At 44.1% G+C, this 22,826-nt stretch overlaps 4 protein-coding genes across 9 annotated transcripts in view; 2 read left to right on the forward strand and 2 right to left on the reverse strand.

Moving 5' to 3' along the window:
• Positions 1–2,758, forward strand: part of CARHSP1 (calcium regulated heat stable protein 1) — a 38,050-nt gene extending 35,292 nt beyond the window's left edge. For all 4 annotated transcript variants that reach the window (XM_051796986.1, XM_051796731.1, XM_051796820.1 and 1 more), the window contains exon 4: positions 455–2,758. In XM_051796986.1, the coding sequence (XP_051652946.1) occupies positions 455–617 (163 nt within the window). In that variant the 3' untranslated portion in view covers positions 618–2,758. The remainder of the gene's footprint in view (positions 1–454) is intronic.
• PMM2 (phosphomannomutase 2) lies at positions 2,499–9,784 on the reverse strand. The gene is made up of 8 exons (XM_051796486.1): positions 9,687–9,784; positions 9,291–9,402; positions 8,251–8,327; positions 7,517–7,608; positions 6,745–6,844; positions 5,687–5,762; positions 4,458–4,573; positions 2,499–3,403 (listed from the first exon to the last, which is right to left on the reverse strand). The coding sequence occupies exons 1-8, from the start codon at positions 9,750–9,752 to the stop codon at positions 3,299–3,301; spliced, it is 744 nt and encodes a 247-aa protein (XP_051652446.1). The 5' UTR covers positions 9,753–9,784; the 3' UTR covers positions 2,499–3,298.
• A 31-nt stretch (positions 9,785–9,815) lies between these two features.
• On the forward strand, positions 9,816–11,491 carry TMEM186 (transmembrane protein 186). The gene is made up of 2 exons (XM_051796344.1): positions 9,816–9,832; positions 10,568–11,491. The coding sequence occupies exons 1-2, from the start codon at positions 9,824–9,826 to the stop codon at positions 11,300–11,302; spliced, it is 744 nt and encodes a 247-aa protein (XP_051652304.1). The 5' UTR covers positions 9,816–9,823; the 3' UTR covers positions 11,303–11,491.
• A 1,360-nt stretch (positions 11,492–12,851) lies between these two features.
• ABAT (4-aminobutyrate aminotransferase) overlaps positions 12,852–22,826 on the reverse strand; it is a 52,851-nt gene continuing 42,876 nt past the window's right edge. For all 3 annotated transcript variants that reach the window (XM_051795648.1, XM_051795738.1, XM_051795573.1), the window contains exons 9-16: positions 22,519–22,581; positions 21,886–21,949; positions 21,061–21,209; positions 19,418–19,555; positions 17,806–17,973; positions 16,918–17,064; positions 16,100–16,211; positions 12,852–15,031 (exon numbers count right to left, since the gene is read on the reverse strand). In XM_051795648.1, coding sequence (XP_051651608.1) covers positions 14,910–15,031; positions 16,100–16,211; positions 16,918–17,064; positions 17,806–17,973; positions 19,418–19,555; positions 21,061–21,209; positions 21,886–21,949; positions 22,519–22,581 — 963 coding nt within the window. In that variant the 3' untranslated portion in view covers positions 12,852–14,909. The remainder of the gene's footprint in view (positions 15,032–16,099; positions 16,212–16,917; positions 17,065–17,805; positions 17,974–19,417; positions 19,556–21,060; positions 21,210–21,885; positions 21,950–22,518; positions 22,582–22,826) is intronic.

Raw genomic sequence — 22,826 nt, forward strand, 5'->3', positions numbered from 1 at the left:
AGTGAAAAGGAGGGGAAAAAAGAAAAGGATCAACTTTCTGTAGTTTAAAAACCATATCCCCAAAGTAAGTGCCAAACAGCATCAGCCCTGCCCTCTAGTGCTGCCGGTGGGTGAGGTGCTGGTGCACAGTGCACAGCGATGCTGCCCAAGCTGGAGTATTCTTTAAGGTATATTAGAGTGGGAATTTTCATGTTTTTCTGTTTTCATTTTGAATTTTTTTTGGTTGGTTGTTTTTTTTAGGGTGGTGGTGGCATTTATAGTATTTCCATAGGGATTTCGCTGCAAGACAACCAAAATCGACCAACCAGACTTTGGTGGACGACAGGCTCTGTAAAAAAAAACAACAACCTGAAGTGTATTAAGCATCCAAGATAATTATTATGATAAAAATTGAAATAAGCTGCAAAGGAGCGTTGATGTGATTTATGACTAACTGGAGCTTCCCCCTCCGCAGCATCGAGGGCGAGTACGTTCCCGTGGCGGGCGACGAGGTCACCTACAAGATGTGCACCATCCCCCCGAAGAACGAGAAGCTGCAGGCAGTGGAGGTGGTGATCACCCACCTGGCCCCTGGCACCAAGCACGAGACCTGGTCGGGGCACGTCGTCAGCCCCTGAGGGGGGTGCCAGGGTCTGACCCGGGTGGTCACTGCTCCACAGCTGCCTGCAGGGGACCTGTCCTGAGAATATCCCATGTGTTGTTGCAGGAGGAAACGCTGCGGTTGTCGATAAAGCAGGAGCAGGCCAGGATTACCGTTTTTATAGCTGGCCTGATTTAAAAAAAAAAAAAAAAAAAAAGAAAAAGGAAAAAAAAAAGGCAATTCAAATGCTAATGAAAAAAAAAAATCTAGCGTAATGTGTTTACAAAAAATGTATTTAAAGAGACCTAGTTTGTGTGCTTGGTGGAGGAGGGGAGGTTTGGTTTTTTTCTTTTATCTTGTGAACTGATTCCAGGAAATGCCCAGGGGGGAGTGGGGAGAGGTTTAAGGAGAGCTCTTCTAGTGCAGATGGCCATAACTCCGAGACCCTGGCATTGTGTGAGCCCTCTGCTCCCTCGGGCTGCTCTTCTGTAGGGTTACAGTACATTTATTGCTGATAACAGTGCCTGAATGCCTTGCCTTGAGAGAGAGAGGTGTTCATTGCTGCAATTTGTTGTCCTCGTGGAAGGAAGTTCACAAACAGCAGCAGCCACGAGGTGGAAATTCTCCATCTAGTGGTTACTCTCCAGTGCAAATGTGGTGTGGCTGCACCGGTGTGGAAACTGTATTGTGGTTGTAAAGTCAGGATTGTTTGTGAATTTACTTAGGTGCCTTGGTGGTTGATTAGCAACAAATTTTATAGGCCAGTATTAAGAAAAAAAAAACAAACAAAAAGTTCCAACCCAAATTAAAAAAATTTGCTTCAAGGTAAGAGGTAGAAAGCTGTAGAATAGTGGATACTTCATAGCCTCTGACTGTGTCTGAATTTAGACAAGGCTGAAGATGACCTTCTGGGTGGCAGACAGTTGCCTCTCTGCCATGGTGTGCCACCAGGCAGGCAGGATAACTGCCCTTCCCAACAGCAGCAGGCTGTGCTGCTCAGATGACCCTGTGTAAAATATTGTGTGAGTTACTTAAAAGGCTCAGCTGTCTTGGTGAAGTACATTCTGCATCTGTTTCCCAGGAAAACTTGCTTGGTAAGATGTGACAGAGTCATTCTTCCCTTCATGTAGTTGTAGTGCAACTAACTTAGTTTTGTTCCTATTTGCCTTCCATATATTTTTGTTTTTCAAATGCAGCATTTTTCTCTATTATGTTCCTAACAGTGGATTTTTATTGACTTTGCAAATAATAATAATAATAAAAAAAAAAAATTAAAAAAAAAAAAAAGATGGCACAGCTCTTGTTAGTTGTGTGAAACAGTGTAACTCCAGTTGCCTATTTGCAGTTTTCCCAGCAGGTGCTTGCTGTCAGGACATGTCCCAGGACTCAGGATCTGTTCTGAGGTGTGGAGGTCAGTAACTGCTGTGCTGGCTCGTTTTACCTGAGCTGTACCAGTATCACACTGTGGTGTATGGTAACAACCAATCTGTAGTGGGGTTTGGAGTTTGGCTTTGTTTTTTATGACCCATAAGACTCAGTAGTGGTGGATTTATCACTGTCCAGCTTGTTGGAGTATCACACACTGCTTTCTTTACAATAAATGCGACCATTATAATGCTTTAACATGTCTTCAGTCTCCTCCCTGGGTAGGTGGTGGTGAAGATGATCAAAGAGAGGAGAATGCAGGTGTTGGATATTTAAAGACTTATATAAGGAAACATTAGCAGACAAGGTAGTTTTGATGCATGAGGTGCATTACAGCTCCCTCTCCTTTTTTGTAAGCTCTTCTGGGGATTTGGGTTGGACAAAGATTGTATTCTCCCCTTTTTTTTTTTTACTGTGCAGGTATCACATAAACGTGGAATTGGAAAGACTCAGGTCCCTCATTTCCTTGTACAGACAGGCAGCATGCAACAGGTTCTGCTTAAAGTATTTTATTTCCCAAAATGACAAATTGAAACAGTAATTTTTTATGATGAGATTTATTTCTCTGTTACTAAATCAAATTGTTCATACACAAGATTAGTTTTGTAATGCCAGATGAGAAAAGTAATATTAACAGTTACATGGATTGTCAGGTGTTGACTTGAATTTTGAGAGAAACATAATTCAGGTAATTTTCTTAGTACTAAAATCTCATTTACCCTTAATTTCTTTCTTACAAAGAAAATCAGAAAACTATCAGAAAGTGACAGGAATATATTTTGTTACTGTGATGACGTTACTTTGATTATCTTTACAATTTTTTTATTTTTTTAGATTTTAGTAGTCTGTAGAGTGTAGGTACCATGATCTGACTGTGCCATTCTGAGGAGGTAACTTTGGCCTCAGCTGGTCCAGCCTTCCCAGGGGTGGGAGACCTGAAGCACCTTCTGACCACACACTGGAACACATGTGGGGTCAGGAACTTATGGCTCAGTTCAATCTTCCCACCTCCAGGAAGAAATAAATCCTGTCTCTTCTATTCATCTTCCAGTTTCAGACAAGAAAGTCCCAACTGTCTTATAATTCATGATTTTATAGCACAAGGCAGTATTTAAAAAAACCCCAAACCTCTTATAAAATGCTCATCTTTTAAAAAGCAGCCTCAAAATAAAAAAACTAGGGATAAAGCCTTGCAGGCCAGTTTCAAGACCATAAATCAATACAGAATGAAGATGATGGCTCAAGTTATTAAGCTGTTTTAACCGTCCTGGAAGGGTGAATTCTGAAAGTCTTTTATTTAAAAAATAGCTCTTCACAGATTCTTCTGGTATCCTGGGGGGATGTGACACTGTAGCCTTCTGTTCTGGAGTCTGTGAAAATTTCATAGTCATTCCCTCCCTGGAAGCAGAAGAGGATTTAATTTTATTTAACATATAATCACACAAAAAGGACACATAAAGGAAAACATGGAAAGAAGGGCCTTTTTCCAAGGGCCTGCAGTGACAGGACACCTGCCAAGGCTCAGGGAACAACAGCAGTGCCACCTGCATGAGCAGAGATCCCTGAAAACCACCGGGAGCACTGCAGGAAGCAGTTCCCACTCTGCTTTCACGGGGTCAGCAGCAGCTCTTGGTACTTCAACACTCTGAAAATGCTGCACTGCCACTTACAGGGTTTAAAATGAACTGTCCATGAACTCTGTGCCAGAGGGACAGGTGATTACTTTTGCAGCTGCTGTCAAGGCAGAAAACCCCTTTAATTTAATCGTCTTTTCCTTATAAAATTTCACCTTTTCAAGTTTATAAATCTGTAAAGTTCTTTGTAACTTCAGAGTTTTATAACTCCAGGTTCTTATAAAACTAAGCCTTTTCTTGTAAAACTTAGCCTGACCCCTGTCCCTTGGCCATATTCAGACAGCTTTAATTTCATCCAAGTCCTTGTGCTTGCCATTGCCCTCACAGGCTCTTGTCAGGTCTCTGCTCATGAGTTTTAAAAGCTTCTGAATTGCCCTGCTGAGCCCAATGATGGGGGACAGGGACTATGTTCAGTTCCCCCATGTGGAGACAGTGGTGAGCAAAGGAAAGGCATTAAATTAAATTAAATGGGAAATAAATATGTTTAATAACCACCAGCCAACAGGAAGCATCAATCTCCACTAACCACAGAGGATAATCAGTTTATCACATAGTCATGTCACCTAGGTTTTTAACAGAATTACAGAAGCTCCATTTACAAACAATTTCTATTAAGTCTGTCAAGAACCTTGTGTTCACATCAGGAAACAGGAGGAAAACCTCCCAGCTCTCCCCCAGCAGCACAGCCAGTTAAACATGGACGTGTGTTTGTACCCTGACTTCAGGAATTCATCAGGAATTAGGTTAGACTGTTAGAACCTACAGTCCCTGTGCTTTAAAACAGCTCTGAAATTAATATAACAAACTAATGTACTCACTGGCATAGTCTTGTCTCCAAAGAAGTAAATAGTCTTGTATCCATCATTGGCAACAATTCCTAAGCAGTACCTCTTGTCCCAGCCATCAGGGAACACATCGATGCTTATCTGCCCTCCTAGGATAGACATGAACCAAGCAGGCTGGTTTGATTGTAAGAACACATTTCTCAGGGGAGAGGAAGTGAAGAAATCCTAAACTGGGTAAGATTTTAGGCAGAGGGAGCTTTGCAGAAGCCACAGAAATATTATGAGTTAGGTCTTGTAAGTACAGAAAGTGTTTTATAGGGTATCAGTTATTACAGTTGTGATTTAGAGATGATTATTTATCCATTAAACAAATATGAAAGTCTTAGCATGTTCCCAAAAAGTGAACCTTTTAAAAAGAATTACATTTAATCTCTTTAATTTTGGAAAGAAAGGACACAAATGAAAGCAGTCATAAGTCTATCTACAGCCATAAAGTCTTAAGGCAAAAGACTTTCTAAGGCTTTCAGAATAGAAAAAGGAGGAAATCAGCCTTTTTAACACACCCTAAGAGGACAACAACTGTTCCAGTTCTGAATCCTTGGACTTCCCCAATACCTAAAAGCATGATCCCCAGTTGAAGCAGGTGCCTTAAAGGTATTTAAAACATGCTTCAAGAGAGCTGCATTTCAGTCCATTTCTGCCTTAGTGCTTCAATGCCACAGCACTAATGGCAACCATACTTTCTGAAAAATAACAAAGGGCAGGAATGTGGTAATATATTAGAGGAGAAGGGAAAAAAGAAGAAATGCATGGAATATTAATTCCCTCTCTATTATAATTTTTCTCTTTAAGCCTGCACTTGCTTTTGGATTCTTTCCTTCCTCCCACACAATGCAGTTAGAGCTGAACAACCAAGGGCAACTGAACAGCACTGATGGAATAGTTCTGATCAAAACTGATTCACAGAAACAACTTTTGACTAAATAGAGGCATATAATATGTTTCAAAATGAGCAGAATCAGTCATACAACTGACATTAAAGGACAATGAACTGATGACAAGCAATGAAGTTCTCTTTGTTGATGGATCTCAATTAAAATGTCCAAGTGAAAGCCTAAGATGAAAAAGAGGCTCAGTCTTGCCTGCAACCACCCCCAGTGAGAACTATCACACAAATGAGATGGGATATGTCACAGCCACGAGACAATATGACTTAAATTAAATTAATTGATGTTTTAAATTACATTCTTTTAATGTATTACCTATAGAAAACGTGAGGCCTTTGCCTGCAAATTCTCTTCGTAAATCAGCCACAAATTTCTCTCTTATGTGCTCCTTCTGTTAAGAAAAAAAACCAAAACAAAACCACATATCAGTTACAAGCTGTGTTAATTCATCAATGAAAAGATAACCCCCAAAAAACATCTCAAAAATACCCAGAGGTCTGAGTACCAGGATTGTGATACAGCCACATTATTACTGGCAGCAAGTTGAGAATCTTCCCACTTTAATCTGTTACCAACTTGTAAAAAAATAAAAGAGCAAAACTTCACATACATGCTGTGATATTTGCTCTTCCACCTGAAAATCTTAGAACACTACAAAAGTGTGCTTCAACTCCCAGAAAAATTCAGTTTTACAAATGGGAAGACTGAGGCATAGGAAGAGTCTAAAAAACTGATACTACTCTTCTGAGGCCATATACTCCAAGAAGGGTTTTTTCAGAATGCTTAGATATCTTAGATATCCTTCAGCATCCATTAACTGAGTCACAGATAAAGTCTGCTTTTGAGGAATTAGGTTTCAGGGTTTTTATTGGGTCAGTTGTTGTGGTGTAGCAGGAAACAGAACTCTCGTGGCTCAGATTCATTTCAGCCTTGCACATTTAGCTGTGTACAAAGGAGGATAAATGGTGAACAGTTTGACCTCAATTGTTAAAATTCTGCCTTAAAAGGCTCTGCAGAGGACAAGTAAAGGAATAGTTTTATTGAGTTGAATGGATACAGATTGGTACACTAAAGAGCTCACCAAGGAATGGTTTTATCTAGGACAGCATTTTTACCCTGTGTGTAGAGGTTGGGTGTTCTGGATTAAAAGAAACATGAGCCAAACCCACCCCTTCTGCAAGAAATCATTGTTAACCATTGCAACAAAAAAACTATTGTCTATTTGCTGAGGTCTGAATGAAGAAGTTCATTAAACTACATGGATTACAATGAAAAAAAAACTGCAGAAAGTATAGAAGTTTTTTAAAAATCATAACCTGGCTGTAACTGCCTCCTCCAGGAGAGCTGGGTATTGTTCAAGAGCTGTAACTCACTTTATCGAGTTCATAGAACTCAAGTCGTTCTTCCTGGCTGCAGCTCCTTCCAATGGGGGACACATTTAACATCCCGTTCCTGAACTCAATGAAAGTGCCTCTGGAAAAGGAGGGATTAACAAGACAGAAAATAGATGAAAAAATTGATCAAAACACTAAGTATCATAATGAACTGCCATTTAATTCCAAAGACAATCCCTCTGGCACCAAGGAGTATTTTGGACTGTTATTTCAATCTGGCAATCTCAACGTCATCCTTTCTGACTGTTAAAAGTACAGCTTGGTTTTAAAAGTGTGACTGGAGCATCCCATCAACCCAATCCTCAGAGCCTGACGGACCAGGCTGTCAGTTTTGGGGTGAAGCTGCAAAATTCACATCAATCTGGGCAGTGTCCTGCCCTGCCTCACACGGTGCATTTTAGTGCCTGGAGCAGCTGCACCTCATGTATCACACAGAGCTGGTCTTGCTGCACACCTCTCAGCTCTGGAAAACATTATGCTGCTGAATTCCAAACACATCAAGGAAACACTCCTACTTCAAAACAGAGTCTCCTTCCCTCTTAAAAATGCTGAATCAATATTTCAAATCCTGTGCTCTAGCTGGGAGCTTGTCTTTGTATGCATGGATTGAGCTGTTTCACATACACAGTGTTCCAAAACCACAAATTACTCATTTTTTTTCTGCTCAGCAGCCTGAGCTGAGCTTTACATCCTGATGTCCAACACTGTAACAAGGAGAACATGGCCACATGAGATGTGTGTGTGCACATACCTCTTCTTTGGTAGTTTAATCTTTGCAATGTAACTCAGGCAGTAGTTGATTAGATCCTGAAGAATGTCCTCGCCCAGGTGACCCTGAATGCTCTAACAAAATAAACACCATTCAACCAAGGGTCCAGAATTTGAGATTCTAAAAGCAAGTCACATGGAAAACACAGACATTGGATAATCAGGCATGGTTAATACCACAGAGGAACAAACATGCCTTCAATCAGTAACTCTCAGCTGATGCACACACAGTATTAACCAAAGGCTCTCATTTTTATTTTTGTTTACTTTTTTATTTTTTAACCATAACACCATGGTTAACATGCTTAGCATATTACCATAGCATATAAAGGTTGGCATCCTTTAATATGCTCCCTACTTGCACCTAGTTTAGAAGGAAGCTGTGGGCCAGAGGCAGCAGCCTTAAACAAAAACTGCAGTTAATATCTGCTGTAGCCAAGTATGAAGAAATGGAGCTTGTTCCTGCAGTAAATTGGAACCACTGCTCAAGGCAGCAATTTCAGCCAGGATCTCTTTTTAAATGTTTGCTCTCCATTACTTATGTTGATATTACAGGCCAAATGAATGATCCATTAACAGGGGTAACATGAAAACAGCAGCAGTTTTGGCCTTTGTTAGAAGGGTGATTACAGAGGACTACACTGTAGCAACAAAGAAAAGTCTTTAGAAAATCTTTAGAAAATTTCTCTTTCCCACTACTGGAAATTTCAGACTTACCTGCTTGCTTAGGAATTTCCCATCCTTGTATGCTACAAGGCCGTTTTCTGGAAACACATAGTCAAATTTTTCAACCACTGCAAGCAAACAGAAAGACAGTGACACATACTTTTTCCCCATGTACGTTTAACGCAGTTTGTCTTACACGTTAAACAGGTTACAGCAAACATTAGATCCCAAAGCATGAAAGATTCAGCAGCATAACATTAAGCACAGGATCAAAGCCATTCCCATTTCTCACCAAGATTAATGCACACCTCAAATCACAAGAAGTCATTCAATTGAGTTACCCGTGTTTTTGCTCAAAGGCTCTTCCTCTCCTGAAAATATGTCTCTGCATTAAGTGTAAGGAAGTGACTGAACACCTCAAATATTGCAAAAACCTGGCACACAGCCTGGCGAGAGAGCAAGTCAAATACTGCTCTTTTACATTTGTTTTCTCAGTGTTATTAATCTTCAGTAGATGTCTGGCAGTTGTGAGACTCTTACTACAACACAAAATGATACGGCTTAGTGGAGACCACTTGGAAGCCAAACAAATTCTGAGTTATCTGAGCATGACAGAAGGCTGTCAGGGGCATCAATTAACACCATTAAAGACACGGAAAAGGAAGTGCCTCTTGTAGGATAGGGTGAGAGTCCATGGCTGCACCTCATTACAAAAGGGGTTTGTTATGCGGGTTATGGTGCAGTGACCAAAGTCAGGCCCTCCAGGGATGTGCTCACAGCTGAGCAGCCACACGTGTGTGTCACACACACAGCCCCACTGTAAAGCAGCAACGGGATAAAGCCCTCCCAAAGTTCTGCCAGGAGTTCACCGTTAGTAACAATCCCTTAATTTGATACCGAGATACCTGTAAAATTCAAACACGCTGCAGTTTCTAAGTGCCGGGAAACAGCTCTTCACAGACTGAGAGCAACGCGACATCACCAGGAACAGTTCAAAGCGAGGGAGGAGGGGAACGAACAGGGTTTAACCTACATTTAACCTTCCCGACTTCCTTGCGGGTAGCTCGGGATTGCATCAGCGCGGTCCTTACCGTCCTCGCCGAGCTGCTCGCGGATCTTGGCCAAGTCGGAGCCTCCCACCACCCCAACCTTCACCTTCTGCCGCAGCCGCTGCAGGAACGCCGCCATCTCCGGGGAGATCCTCTGCGCCCAAACACACCCGTCAGCCCTCCCTGCCTGCCGCATGAGCCCCGCAGCGCTGCTCCGCAACACCCGCCTCAAAACAGCGGCTCTGGCTTTAAGAAATAAGGAGGATTCTTCTGTTTCCCCCCGTAAGGGGCGCGGCAAGTTCGCCCACTCAGCCCGCGGTGTGCGATGCCCCGCTGCCCGAGGGCTCGCACGCTGTGGGACACCCCCCGCTCCCCCAGCGCCCGCAGCCTCTCGGTGACAGCCCTTAGCCCCGTCCCACAGCCCCGTCCCGCACTCGCCTGGCGCGGGGCCGTGAGGGTCCCGTCCACGTCGAACAGACAGAGCGCTGCGGGCGGCGGGGCCATGGCGGGGCCGGGCCGGCGGGGCCGCCCCTCCCTCCCGGCGGGCCCCGCGCGCGCTGAGGGGCGGGGCGAACATGGCGGCGGTGAGGGACGGGCGGGGATGGGATGGGATGGGATGGGACGGGACGGGACGGGATGGGACGGGACGGGGGGCTGCCAGGGACGGGCCGGGCCCTCTTCCCTTTTCCCTTTCCTTCCCATTCCCCTTCCCTTTCCCCTCCCAACGCGTCCCTGCACGGGCGCTGGCGCTCGCGTGTGTGTTACACCGCGGCGGGGTTCCCATCCTTCCTTTTATCCTGCACGTCCCCGCTGTCTGGTCCCTCTTTCTCCGGGCCCTCTCTCGGTGTAGAGCGCTCTCCCCTCTCCCCTTTACCGTGCCTAGTCTGCTTTTTTTTTTTTTTTTTTCTCTCCTGTTTCCCTAAAATTGCTATTTAAGTGGTTATTTAGCAAATCGCCGATGTCGCCGGCCGGCAGCCCGCGTTCTCCTGCCCCCTTTGCCTTGACGCGGCCCGCAGTGCCTTGATGTGGCTCGAACATCAAAACCAAACAGCGAGAGAGGCAGGGGACGCCATGGGGTCCGTTCACTGAGCTGACTGGTTATCTCAGTTAATTGTGTTATCCAAAGTGTTTTCCCTCTTGCTTTGCACGGGGGGATGTGAGCACGAACACCCGTTTCCTGACTGAACACTGGTTTGAGGTTACTCTGAGCAGGGGCTTGTGCTTTGCTGTCTGTAGGTGCCTGAGGGACCGACTAAGCTCACTGTGGTTTAGTTCTAACGAGGGCTCAAATGATGACTTGTGGGAACCTTTCCTTACAGGCTTGGTTCTGCACAGTCAGGACTAAAGTCTGCGTGGCACCAGCTTCTGGGAGATGTCTGCAGAAGGTGCTCTGGACAAGGTCATGGAGAAGGGGAGATGCTCGCCCACCCTGGACTTTTGGCACATGGGAGTGTTTGCAGACACAAAACCAGCAAGTCAGAGGTGTTAACAGTTATCTCAGGAGACAGCGAGAGTCTGTGTGTCTGTCCCATTTGGCCACTGCTGCTGTGGTCCAGCAGAAGGCTGTTGATGGGAGGACAGAAGAGTTCAAACTGGTCTACAGGTTTCCAGGGATAAAGTACTGCAGGGTCCTGTCCAGACTGAAGCTGTTGCAGACTGCCATCACCACAGTCACGCTGCCTCCCATCTGGTACCTCTACCTGCAGAACCAGGTGTCTCAGAATATCCTCTTATACACAACTGGCCTTGCAGTCTTTGCTGGTGCAATGTTGTACGGTATGAGCTACTTTTTCAGAAGAATTATTGGATTCATCTACTTGAGTGAAACTGGCCAAACTGTCAGAGTGGCCCACTTGACATTCTGGGGAAGACGGAATGACATTTACTGTCCCATAGAGACAGTGGTGACTTTGGATGAAGTTGGAGACAGAAAGGGAGAGCTGCTTCTCCAGTTCAAACGGCATAACAGCACAGATACTTTATATTTTACAGTTAAGTATGGACAGATTGTAGACAAAGAGAAGTTTACTCAAATATTTGGAGAACTTGTGTGATACAGCAGCTCATTTCCAGTGATTTTCCGTGTTGCACGTTCATTGTGCTTATTGTTCCATGAGGTTTAATTAGTTTACCAAACTGACACCCCTGTCCTTTTCCTATGCAAAGCCTGCTGTAAGTGCACCCAGCGGGGAAAGTCACAGTGGTAAAGAATAATCCACTGGATTAAATGTCTTTGCAGCTTGTTTATGGTGTGAGGAGTGTCTGTTCAGTGATGTCTATGTTGTGCTGTGAGAGCAGTTCCCAGTCTGAACTGTCCTCCTTGGAACATGCACTAGGGGGCTGCATTAGTGGTGCTGACCCCAACTGTCTCAGCTGGCCCCTTCAGGTGTTGTGAAACAGGACAAACTCTTAAAGTGAAATACAGGAGCTGCTAGAGCACCCTCACTCCAAATCAGTGCTGCTTTTAGCCAATTCCAGGTTGGTTGGGAAGCCTCTGGAAATTGAAACTGGTCTTGTGTGTACATATGATGAGTGGTGGTGAATGTCAGACACAGACATGCTTATGTGTTAATGAAATGTGAGTTATGTGCTAATGAAGCTGGGAAGGAGGTGTGTAATGCTGTGGAGGGTGGATGTGGGGTCTCCTGGCAAGATCCTCCAGGATGTGAATGTAACTGGACAAAGGGGGGTGTGCAGCAAGAGGCACTGGCAGCTCAGCTGTAAGGGTAAGTTACAGGCTGGGGCAGCATTTCAGGAGCCTCTACAGAAATTGCTGCCCCATTTAATCGTAGAATAGTAAGGGGTTGAAATGGAGCTTAAGGATCATCTTGCCCCAATGCCCCCTGCCATGGTCAGGGACACCTCTCACTAGACCACATTCCTCAAGGCTTTATCCAACCTGGCCTTGGACACTGCCAAGGTTGGGGCATCCATCCACAACCTCCCTGTTCCAGTGTCTCACCACCCTCACAGTAAAATATTTCTTCCCACTGGAATGGTAAAAGCAGCACGTGTATCCATGAAAGACAATGGTCTTACTCCATGGTGTTAGTATGACTCCTCCTTTTCCAAAACCTCAGTAGAAGGGAGGAATTTAAACCTGAGAAAGAACCAAACCTATTACCTGTAACACATAACACATCTTTTGAATTGTCAGAAGCAAGTTAACCCCTTACACCACTCTTCTAGCTGTTACTTCATTTGAAAGTGGCAAATAAACTGACCCTCACCAATAATCTGGAGTGTTCTTTTCCCTGTCTCTTCCTCATGTAAATTGAAACCTCTGTCTCTTGGTGGATCAGCAGATGCAGGTAAGTAAAATTGCTGTTTAAGTGCATAGGCTAACCCTGAATTACCATTTATTCATGTTGAACTTTTCCTCATGGGGTTCTGTGATTTTAAATTTTGGCTGATACTGTGTGGCACAGCAATATCAAAAGGAAAAGAGGAATGTTCTTGGTGTAAACACCATGGCAGCAAAATGCAGTGGGCTGTACACATACACTGTTTTTTGGAGGCCTATCTTCATCAGAATGTATTTAATATGCACTAGTGGTTCAGCTCAGGCATGTACTAGGTGTAAAATTAAAAGCCCTGCAGAAGTTCAATTATAAATATTTTATTTAAGAATATTGATTACACATGAGATGTCATTTGTTATGAATCTGTGTACAGTTACTAGTTACACCATGAAGTGTAGTTAAGTATTTGTTTAAACATTTATTTGGCACTGTCCACAGTATGCTGTAAACAATATTAACTTTATATGCTTCAGCTGCAGTGCTTTCTATGTATTCTCTAACGATTTCATCAACATGTTGTACACAATTATACAGTTACTGAGTGTCAGTAAAAATTATAAAAACACCTAGAGTAGTCATAATAAAAGTGAAGATGTGGTAAGACTTCAAATTACTGGACCTTTGCTTCTGTAAAAGTACGAGACTTGCTAGAGACATTCACTAAAACTACTGCACTGATATGTTGAACAAACTAATTCCCAAAATGCTGTCAAATACAGTTCTTGGTTTGACTTTCCTTTTGCTGATAATATGCTTACAAGGACAGCGATGGCAATGAGGTTTTGTTGAACACCAATTTACTGGTCCTTACCCCAGATTTCTACAACCTCTGTTCAAAAACCTGCTCGGGTTTTGCCCAGTGGTGCCAGAATTCTGGTTTCTGCAGAGGTTTACAGAAATCCCACTGGGTTTCAGCTGGCAGAAGTGAGTGTACTTGGGTTTCCCAACACCACTACTCTAAAGTGGGAAAACCATGATGAACACTTCTCAAAGCAGGTAAGAAACCTTTCACATTTTGGTAGCTGTATTAAACATTTAAATCTTTTAACTGCTCTGTCTCTTATTATGTACTTAAAAATTGTGGTCAGGTCCTAAATAGGGCAACTGTAAAGTCCATTGTGGTCCCTGTTTTTTGGTGCACAACAGAAAGTTAAACTTAGTAAACAAAATCCAGATGCTTCCTCCAAGAAAAAGAAAAGAAAGGCACCAGATCTAGTTCAAGTCAGCCCTAAGCAAACAGTAAAGAGACATCCAAAACAATTCTCTGAAGAGAAACAAATTAATGAACTGTTGACACTTTTTTTTTTGATCCTGTGGCTTTCTAGAAGATCTCTGAAGTATCAATGATTTAGAATATACTATTAGAACAAAAATAGAATTACTTTGCATTATAAATGTGCAGTTAGGACTAGGCCTTCACTGTAGTGGCTCTGATACCAGATAATGGCTAAGATTAAGCATTTCTGCTGTAATTTTATAAAATACCTCAAGTATTCATGTAGAACTTGTAATAGATAAATTAATGGCTATTGTGTGTTCTGGGCAAATGGTAAAATAATCTGGAATCATTCTGAATTGCTGGCAGAAGTGGAAGTAATGTGCTTTGCATGGTTCTCTAAGCTTTGTCAAATTACATACTTCAGGGTAGAGCCTTCTCTGTACAAGTTGTAAGAGAAGTCACAAGTTTTAAAACTCACCCATGATGAGGAGAACAGGACAAGTGCTTCAGTGCCACTTGCAGCACTGCAGGTGTGGCTGAGGGCACCGGTGCCTCTGAAGCAGCATGTGCAGGCTGGGCACAGGGAGTGCCCTGACCCACCTCGTGGGGCAGATGTCTGTACTCGAGGGAAAAGAGCTGGAAATCATTCTGTAAAACACTGTGCTTGGCAGTGGTCGGAAAGCAGAGCTTTCCTTGAAACTCTTGATTTTATTCCAGCTGCCACCAGAGAATGGCACTTCCCGCATGGCAGGCACGTGGCTCCTAAGTGGGGCCACCCTTGTTGCCGTTACTGGACGGAAATCTATCGGGGTCACCTGTGAAAACGGGTCCTGTTCAGAGAATGGATAGTCAGGGCCACGGCTGGAGAGAGGAGTCTGCAGTTGGCATGGCCCAGGCCAGAAGAGGGAGGCCCACAGGTTGTAGGGGATGCACAGTGAGGGGCAGCTGCGTGTACCTGCTGGTGACCAGTGCCAACGCTCTGCCTGGGGCGCGTGCGCATGGAGCAGCTCGCCTTGGGCAGGATCACACACAGAACACAAACCTCGGCTTATGACTTTACACTTATCTTGTAAGTAGAGAAGACATGAATTAATGCAAACTAATTTCATAATCAGCTGTTCAGTGTGAGGGAACTGCTTTTTACTTGAAGTTTGCTAAGATGTCACTGAAAATGTTCAGGAAGAGGTGCGCGTGGTGGTCCTTGAAGATCAGTGTGGGACGGAAACGAATGGATCTGTCTCCACAGCCTCCCAGAACAACACCTGAAACAGGAACAGAATAAGTCCTCTGTAGTCATTTCCACTTTTGCCAAGTGTCCACAAAAATGCAGGTCTCTTGACTGAGGGTCACCTCACTGTGGGGGGCCAACAGAAGCTCCCCAAATCCCTGCTAACCACACCATGATACAGCACGTGGCCAGTGGTGTGAAGGACATCAAACTTCACAGAAACTTAGAAGAACACTGTGGGTGTCTGTAGATATTGTATAAAATATATATTCTACACTTGGGAGTATGGGGACTAATTCCAACAGCAGTGGAAAGACTCCACCCAGCGCAGAGCTCAGCTCCACTGGTTAAGTATCTTGGTCCCACAATAAGACACAGGAGGTTTCCCTGCAATTTTGTTTTTAAACTACTTCATTTTTAATTACAAAAAAATTAGAATATCTCATGCCAGCAAACCTCTTCCTTCAGTACTTTAAATACATGGCAATTTTTTTAACCCCAAGTCAGCTATTTGAGATGAGAACTCAGCCTCTGAGCTGGGCTTACCCTGCCTCGAAGCAGAGCCTTGGTTTACCATGAAGCAAACTGCTTGCCTTCTCTCCCTGCTGCCTTAGTTTCAAAGAACAAAAAATGGTGTATTTTTCGCTCTGAAATGTTAGTTTCACCACAGTTTAGATGCATCATGCATTTCAAGAGATAAGAGTAACAGAAAAAATGGACAGCAGCAAATCCAGGGCCCACACACAGTTAAAATCAGAGAAAGTTAGGTGTGGATCCTGAGGATCCCCTCCAGGGCCTGTCTGCAGCTGGAAGCCATGCCCAGGGACACCTGAGGTCACTGCAGAGGGCTATATGACTGATGTCACAAAAACTCCTGCCCTACATAGATCTCTTCCAGTAACACCAGACCTATAGAGCCTGGTAAATATACACACCATGCAATGTACTGCTCTGAAGTCTCTGAAAACACAAGTATTTCCAGAAAACTCTAAATACGGTTTTGTTTGTCATTTCCCTTCTCTCCTCTGATGCTGTAGTACACATACACCATCCAAAAAAGGAAAATTCAGGAGCATTACCTATGCTACACAAACTCTCTTACCTTTGTTTCTGGCTATTGTAATTAACTTGTTCCTAGTTGCATCATTTGGAGTGTCAAACGAACAGAATGTTCCTCTTCCTCTCACTCTGCTGATGAGATGGGGGTAACGAGCCTGCAAAGAGAGGTGAGACGTGCCCATGGCAGGTGCTGGAACAGAGGGCACCTGGTGGCAGGCTCAGCTCTGCCAGGTGGAAACCCTGCTGCCTCCTGGTTCTGCTGGAGTGGAGTGAGTGCAGGGGCTGGATTGCTCACACAGCAGAGACTGTGTTTGGGACTGTACTGTGCAAAATGCCTTTGGGGAGGAGAGCACCTCCAAGCCTACCCTTAAATGCCTGTCTGACTTTCCATCTCCTATGGGGCTCCATAGTAGAAGCTGTGAGGAATTTCCCTTAGTCAAGGGAGGGAAAGCTGCAATTTTCTTGTTTAAACAGCCCAGCAGAATTGGGAAAAAATATGAAACCACCCTCCTTTAAAAAGAATTTTGGGATGATGAAATACAGGTGCTTGTGGTAACAAAACCTTCTAACAAAGTAATTTAACTAACTGCAGTTCATACACTCAGATATTTTGGGGGTCACCCTCTATTTTGGATTAAGCTGTATAAACCCAACATTCTTAAGTCAGTAAAAGAAAGTTTACTTCAACCCAAAACACACACAGTTATTCAACTTGCATTTAAGTACCTAAACCAGCAAGCTGTGATTATGGTTTAGTCCCCAGCTGGAGTTCCTCAGTCCAAGTGTTTAAACTGGATGAGGTCAGATCCTGCCCCATCAGCAAATTTATGTTTCTTATTTACAATCCTTCCAGATGTTTACCTGCAAATCCAGCAGCCCAGTCAGCAGTGCTTTCCCGGCGTGGGTTGCATTGTTTAGAAGGTCTTCTGTTTTAATAACCTTGATGACTTCAGCAAGCATAAGGTTCTTGGATGGATCTCCAAGCCAGGTATTGAAGATCCGGTAGGGCTTGGGAAAGGGTGGGAAGAGAGTTGTGGAACATGTTAACAGGCAAATCACTACAGTAAAGAAAAGCAAGGCATCACACTGGCAGTGCAGACATCTGGTGTATGAAAAGGCATGCACTAATCTCACCAAGCCTCCCTTTTTTTGTTGTAAGAGCAAAATCCCACTACCCTGCTGAGCTGAAACACGGGGTGACTACTTCATGCTTCACATTTAGTGCACTCTGTCTTGCTGCTCTGACATCTCATTGAAACACAGCTATAGAGGACACGGAATTCAGCATTATGTGTATGGGTTTTACATCAAGCTTTATGTTGTCCTCCTTAATTTTACTTGTTTTTTTTTCATTTATTGCATCTATAATGTCATTAATGTGAAGAGGAAATCTTGCTGACAGAATCTGCAATGCTGACATACAAGTTCTGAAGGTCTCAAGTTGCCCTGCAGGAAAAGGTGTCAGTTTGAGGTTGGGTTTTGTACTGAAGTTTAGTTCCATGAGGCTAAACCCTGTCCTCCACTCCCCCCACCAGCTTTATGACCTTGGTGACTGACAACAACTGGAATACAAGTGAAGAACTGATGATGACAGCTGTTGTGTGAGCACACAGCAAGTATTTGTGAAACAGCAGCTCCATCCAGCTGAACCGGCACTGCTGAAGGAAACCTTGTCCCTTCCACAGAGGTTACACTCACTCCTCAGTGGGTCACCAACCAGCACAGAGTTTGTTTCATTGAAAATCTTACAGCATTTGGCCTGAACTCCTCTTTGTGGAAAAATCCTCCTGTCATCATCTTCTTACTGAACGTTACCACATCAGCTGGGTCATCCAGGCCCCAGTGTTCATGTGCCCAGAATTTCCCTGTGCAGCCACCTCCCGTCTGCACCTCATCCACCAGGAAGGCACAGCCATGCTGTGGGGAGAGAGGGGAGGAGCAGGGAATGTTACAAAACAGAAATACCTCCCTTAGTGAACAGAGAAATACAAGCCAATGACACGCAACATCCCTCCTTCCCCTCCCTTCACTGTTCTGATCTCCCCTCCACCAACGCCACTCACTGTGAGACAGATTTCACAATTCAGAATTCACCTGTTTTTTCAGAAAGGCACTAGAAACTTATTTTCTACCCAAACTCACAAAGGACGTGTTTTTATATAGTCTTGAACATGTCTAAAGGGTACCTGAAAACATCCAGGAGGAGCACAGGTGGCATTTTCAAAACCCCCGAGGGAAGCAGTGTCATTTCTAGAAGCTTTGTTTTAAATAAGAAGTTTCTGCCCCCAGTCTGAGTTCTGTCATTTGTGGCACAAAGGCAATACCAGCAGCGTGAGCTGTTCAGCCTGGGGGCCTGAAGAGCTGCCTTTTCAGACAAGTCTGCTGAAAGAGCTGCTCATGTGAGCTGACAACATGGGGATTATACATGGAAGACTATTTTGTTAAAACTTTGGGACAGAGAGATAAATTGTATCATGATAATGCAATTAAAATCAATTGGTAAGTACTTCTGGCAGCACCTCATTTCAGACAAGGCAACCCTTTTCATTTTACATTACTTACCATGTCACCCTTGCATGAGCAGCTGTTAGCAATGGTGGAGTGCCCATCCCTGGAGGGATTTAACAGATGTGTAGATGTGGCACCTGGGGACATGGTTTAGTGGTGAATTTGGCAGTGCTCGGTTAATGGTTGGACTCACTGACCTCAGAGGTCTTTTCCAACCTAAATGATTCTATGATAATGGGAAAAGCTGCTTTTTCTCATGGCAGAACAGAATTTTCCAAATGTCACCTCTGCTCTTCTCTAAAAGCACCCAGATGTTTTGAGGGCAAAAAAAAAAGCATGGAGCAGGTCTTCCTGAGGGCCATCAGTTCTAAACAGGTAAATTCACATTCCAAGCATCAAGACATCTGTCCTTTTCATTGTTTTTTTGGAACATCAGCACTATGGTTGGACTCAAGTTGTGTTTCAGTTTTTTTTGCAGTTAAAAACAAGCTTGTAATTAAAAATTTACCCTTTTCCAAACCCTCCTCTTCAGAAATTGAACCTTCTCAACAATCTGGCATTATCATTTAAAGAACACTACTGCAAAGTTCATAGTTAATTAATCAAAGTAATTTCTCTCTCACCTCAAAATTAGAAGGTAATTTATTGGACTAAGGAAACCATTAGATGTGCATCAAATGGAAGAGACCAGGGGCTGCTTGTATCTGACTACAAGTACATAACTACCCTGACTGCTCCTAGGGAGGCCTGTGAAGCTCCCAAAGTCCCTGGGGCAGGGGGAACGCCTCTGGAGACACCCAAAAGTATTTGCATGTTCAGCTACTACTGAATGACCACTGAAATGTTTTATTACCTTTCTGGCAATATCTCGTAGCTTTCTGAAGAAGTCATCTGAAGCATGATTGTCCCCACCCTCCGACTGTATTGGTTCTACAATGATTCCAGCCACAATCTTCTTCTTTTTCCTGTACTTTACAATCAGGTCTTCCACCTGTAAATCAAACACTTATGATACACTCTCCTTCCAGGACATTCACACATTTCCTCCCAGCAAGAATTCAATCTCAGCAACAGAGCTTCAACTTTTCCAAGACACTCCTGGCTCTGAAGGTGTCAGGAGGCACAAGCAATTAACAAGTAGTTCCTCCAGGATTTAACACGGCCCTCTTGCTCCTGAATAACACTTAAGTTTAAATCATGTCCTAAACACACTGTAACTAGTTGCACATTTATCTACAGTGGTGTGGAAGCAGTAGCCAGGTTCAGCTGGCAGTGTGGTGGGCAGCTGTGCCACTGCTGTTGTTGCACCTGAGCAACAGGGAAGGAGACAGATTTTGTGTCAGAACCCAAAACTCTGCTGATCTATTACAGAAGGTCATCTGGAAAATTTACTTCTTCCAGTCACCCACTTCAGATACATTAAAATTAATCGGATGAAATAGTGCAGAAATCCTGTTGCTGATAAGGGAATTAGAGAGAATTCTCATTAACCTTGTGGTGCCAGTTGCTGCATTTAGTGATGTATTTGTACTTGAAATACCCCTCACAGCTTTCAGGGCCCACAGCCCGTGCAGGCTGTGAAAAGCAATGGTTTCCAAAGGGGGCCAAGCCACAGACTTGGTAGGAGAGCATTCGGCCTTTACTTATTTTTTGTTGTGCTTTTTTCTTTGTTTGTTTGGGGTTTGTTGTTTCTTTTGTTTGGTTTTTGTTTTGGTTCGGGTTTTGTTTGGTTTGGTTTTTGTTTGTTTGTGTTTTTTTTTTAAAGCTGTCATGGAGCAACCCCAGGGAAGCCATCTGCTATGCTTTCTGTTTTTCTGGACTGAGGCAGGTTTGGATAAGTGGCTAAGTGGTCTCTTGGATCCCTGCACAGCCCTCCCTGCCACTGGCTGTGACTCTCCACACTCTGCACCAGTTCAGTTCCTTGCTCCCCTCTGCCATCTCTCAAGACTGAGCCCTTGGAAGCTGGAGATTCTGGATCTCAACAGGGAATCCTGTGCTTCTGGTACCTGGAGATGGTTCTCCTCCCTTAAACTCTGTTCTGCCCAGCTTTCCCTTCTCCCAGGCTGGGGAAGGCACTGTGTCCCTGCCCACCCACTCCCTGCAGCCACAGGGAGGATCAGAACTTCACACCAGGACCTGCCAGGGAAAAGCTGAGAAGCCTGAAATCCTGTTAGAGGTTCTCTTTGCAGAGAGGGTTATCCATGCTGTGTTATCCCTTAGTCCATGGCCCCTTGGCAAGGCCTGGCAGACAAGTTCACTGGGATACAAGGGACTTGTCCTGTGTGTGGGATTTCACTGGGGTGTCACTCGTGCAGCCCCAGCTGGCTTCTCCTCTGCCAGGCAGGACAAATGGACTGTAAACAACACTGAATGCTGCTTTAATCACGGGCTGTTCCAACCCCTGAAAACATTCTTTTAGTGAAAGGCACTAATCCTACCAACACTATTCATTATTTCCAATCAAAAACAACAGAAAGCTGCCAGTGAATTTTTTACCTCCTCTAAACAACGGGCTTCTTCCTGTTGATTCTCTTTCACAAAATCTTCCAGGGGATACTTTAGCCTTGGAAATGGAGCAATAGGCCAGTCCAGCGAGGGAATGTCCAGTTTGTGAATTGCTTTAGAGTGAGTTGTAGCTAAGCAACCTAAATACAGAGAAGCAAAAATTAAAATAATACCTGTCTAAGAACAATAAAGGAAAAAAGCTACCAAGAGGTGAAAAATTGCCTGACAGCATGACAGTAGAATTACCTTAATTGCTCTTTTTGCTTTATATTCTGAAATACTGGGCAATTGGATTTAGTCAGGTCTAAGTGGATTGCTCTAGCTTTTAAGCATCAGTTTCCCATGCACTGTTCCAGAAGAACAGGAGAACCTCTGTCAGTCTGAACAGGTCGCTCAGATGAGCTGGGTTTCACCTGTCCAAAGACAACTGCTCACAAAGCTCACAGGCACAGCACTCTTGGGTAACATGCTCTGAAGAGGGACTGAGCTGATATAAAATGGTAAAAATGAGTAACATCATGTTTGTATATTGTGGTGATTTTTCCCCAGGAGTTAGATTTTCATGAATACAGACAGGAAATTCTGGATTCTGAATGACAATAAGAGACCTTTTGAAAATAATTTAAAAAAAAAAAAAATAGATTCCTACTGTCACTCAGATATTCTGTTTCAGTATTGGTGGGGCTTCCAGGGCAAAGCTTAACGAACCTACAGCTTCTCCTCCAGTACTATGTGTCTGAGGGCATCCCCCTTTTCCACAGGCACAGTGAGCTGAGGGTCAGTGCAGGGGCTGAGGAGGGACAAGGCACAGCTTACCCATGGTCCTGCCGTGGAAGCCACCCATGAAGGAGAGCATGGCATAGTCAGGGCAGCCGGGGGGCTGCAAGGAGAGCACACAAGGGGGTCACAGAGGGGCTCACACCCCCCCCCCAACACACCCCCCAGGCCACAGCACCACGGGATGGCCAAGCCTGAGCTGCAGCCCCTCAGTGCACCCTGACCCAGCTCCTCCCCAGCCGTCGGGCACCACGAATTGTTACAAATACATTGCTCACCCCCTAAAAGCTGCCCGAGCTCCCAAACCCCCTCATTAATACTGATGAGTCCTTGGAATTTTATCCCTGCACATGTGAGCTCACACCAGGCTGAGCATCCAGCACACTCAGCCCCTTTTTGCACAAACCAGGAGCACGTGGATGTGCCTGGGGGTGGCATCGGGGCTGTGGGAGCTCAGTGAGGAGAGGCTGGGGCTGCCCCATGCTGGACCCCCCCCCCATATTCCTGATGGCTCACTGATATTTGTTGGGAGCAGTTTGTATTTCACAGTTTCCTAAATTTACAAAACCCTAATTCCACCTCACATACAGCAAAGCCAATTTTCCTCCCAATCTTCCCTTGCAAGCCCAAGCCAACGGTACATCTGTAGGTGTGGTAAAGAACAAATGTTACCTGGTTAATCATGCAAGATTCCAGTTCTTCTTTTGTGACATTATTATGGCCCCTCTCCTTGTTCTGCAAAAAAACCCAAACAGCCCAACAAGAGTTTTCCTGTAGTTAGTTGTAACCAATGCATTTATGGCTAAACCACAAGTCAGTAATCCTGGTATTCCAGATTGGAGCCAATGAAGACACTGGCTGTTGCTTTTACATACTGACTGCAATCTGCATTTTCCTTTTAATTTCTAAAGTTGTGTCAATACAAAGTGACAGCTTAGATGAACACTTTTTAATAAAGATTTTATACTAGCTTGAATATA

Source organism: Manacus candei, unplaced genomic scaffold (genome assembly GCF_025592945.1).
Source record: "Manacus candei isolate 608988 ecotype Guabito, Panama unplaced genomic scaffold, ASM2559294v1 h1tg000002l, whole genome shotgun sequence".
NCBI classification, from domain to species: domain Eukaryota; kingdom Metazoa; phylum Chordata; class Aves; order Passeriformes; family Pipridae; genus Manacus; species Manacus candei.

Excerpts from the sequence above, each read along its gene's own strand:
- PMM2 (XM_051796486.1), bottom strand. The coding sequence starts at position 9,752 with ATGGCCCCGCCGCCCGCAGCGCTCTGTCTGTTCGACGTGGACGGGACC. Across the intron at positions 6,845-7,516 it reads ATTAAACTACCAAAGAAGAG|AGGCACTTTCATTGAGTTCA; the intron begins GTATGTGCACAC and ends CTCCTTTTCCAG. Across the intron at positions 4,574-5,686 it reads AGGCCTCACGTTTTCTATAG|GAGGGCAGATAAGCATCGAT; the intron begins GTAATACATTAA and ends TGTCTATCCTAG.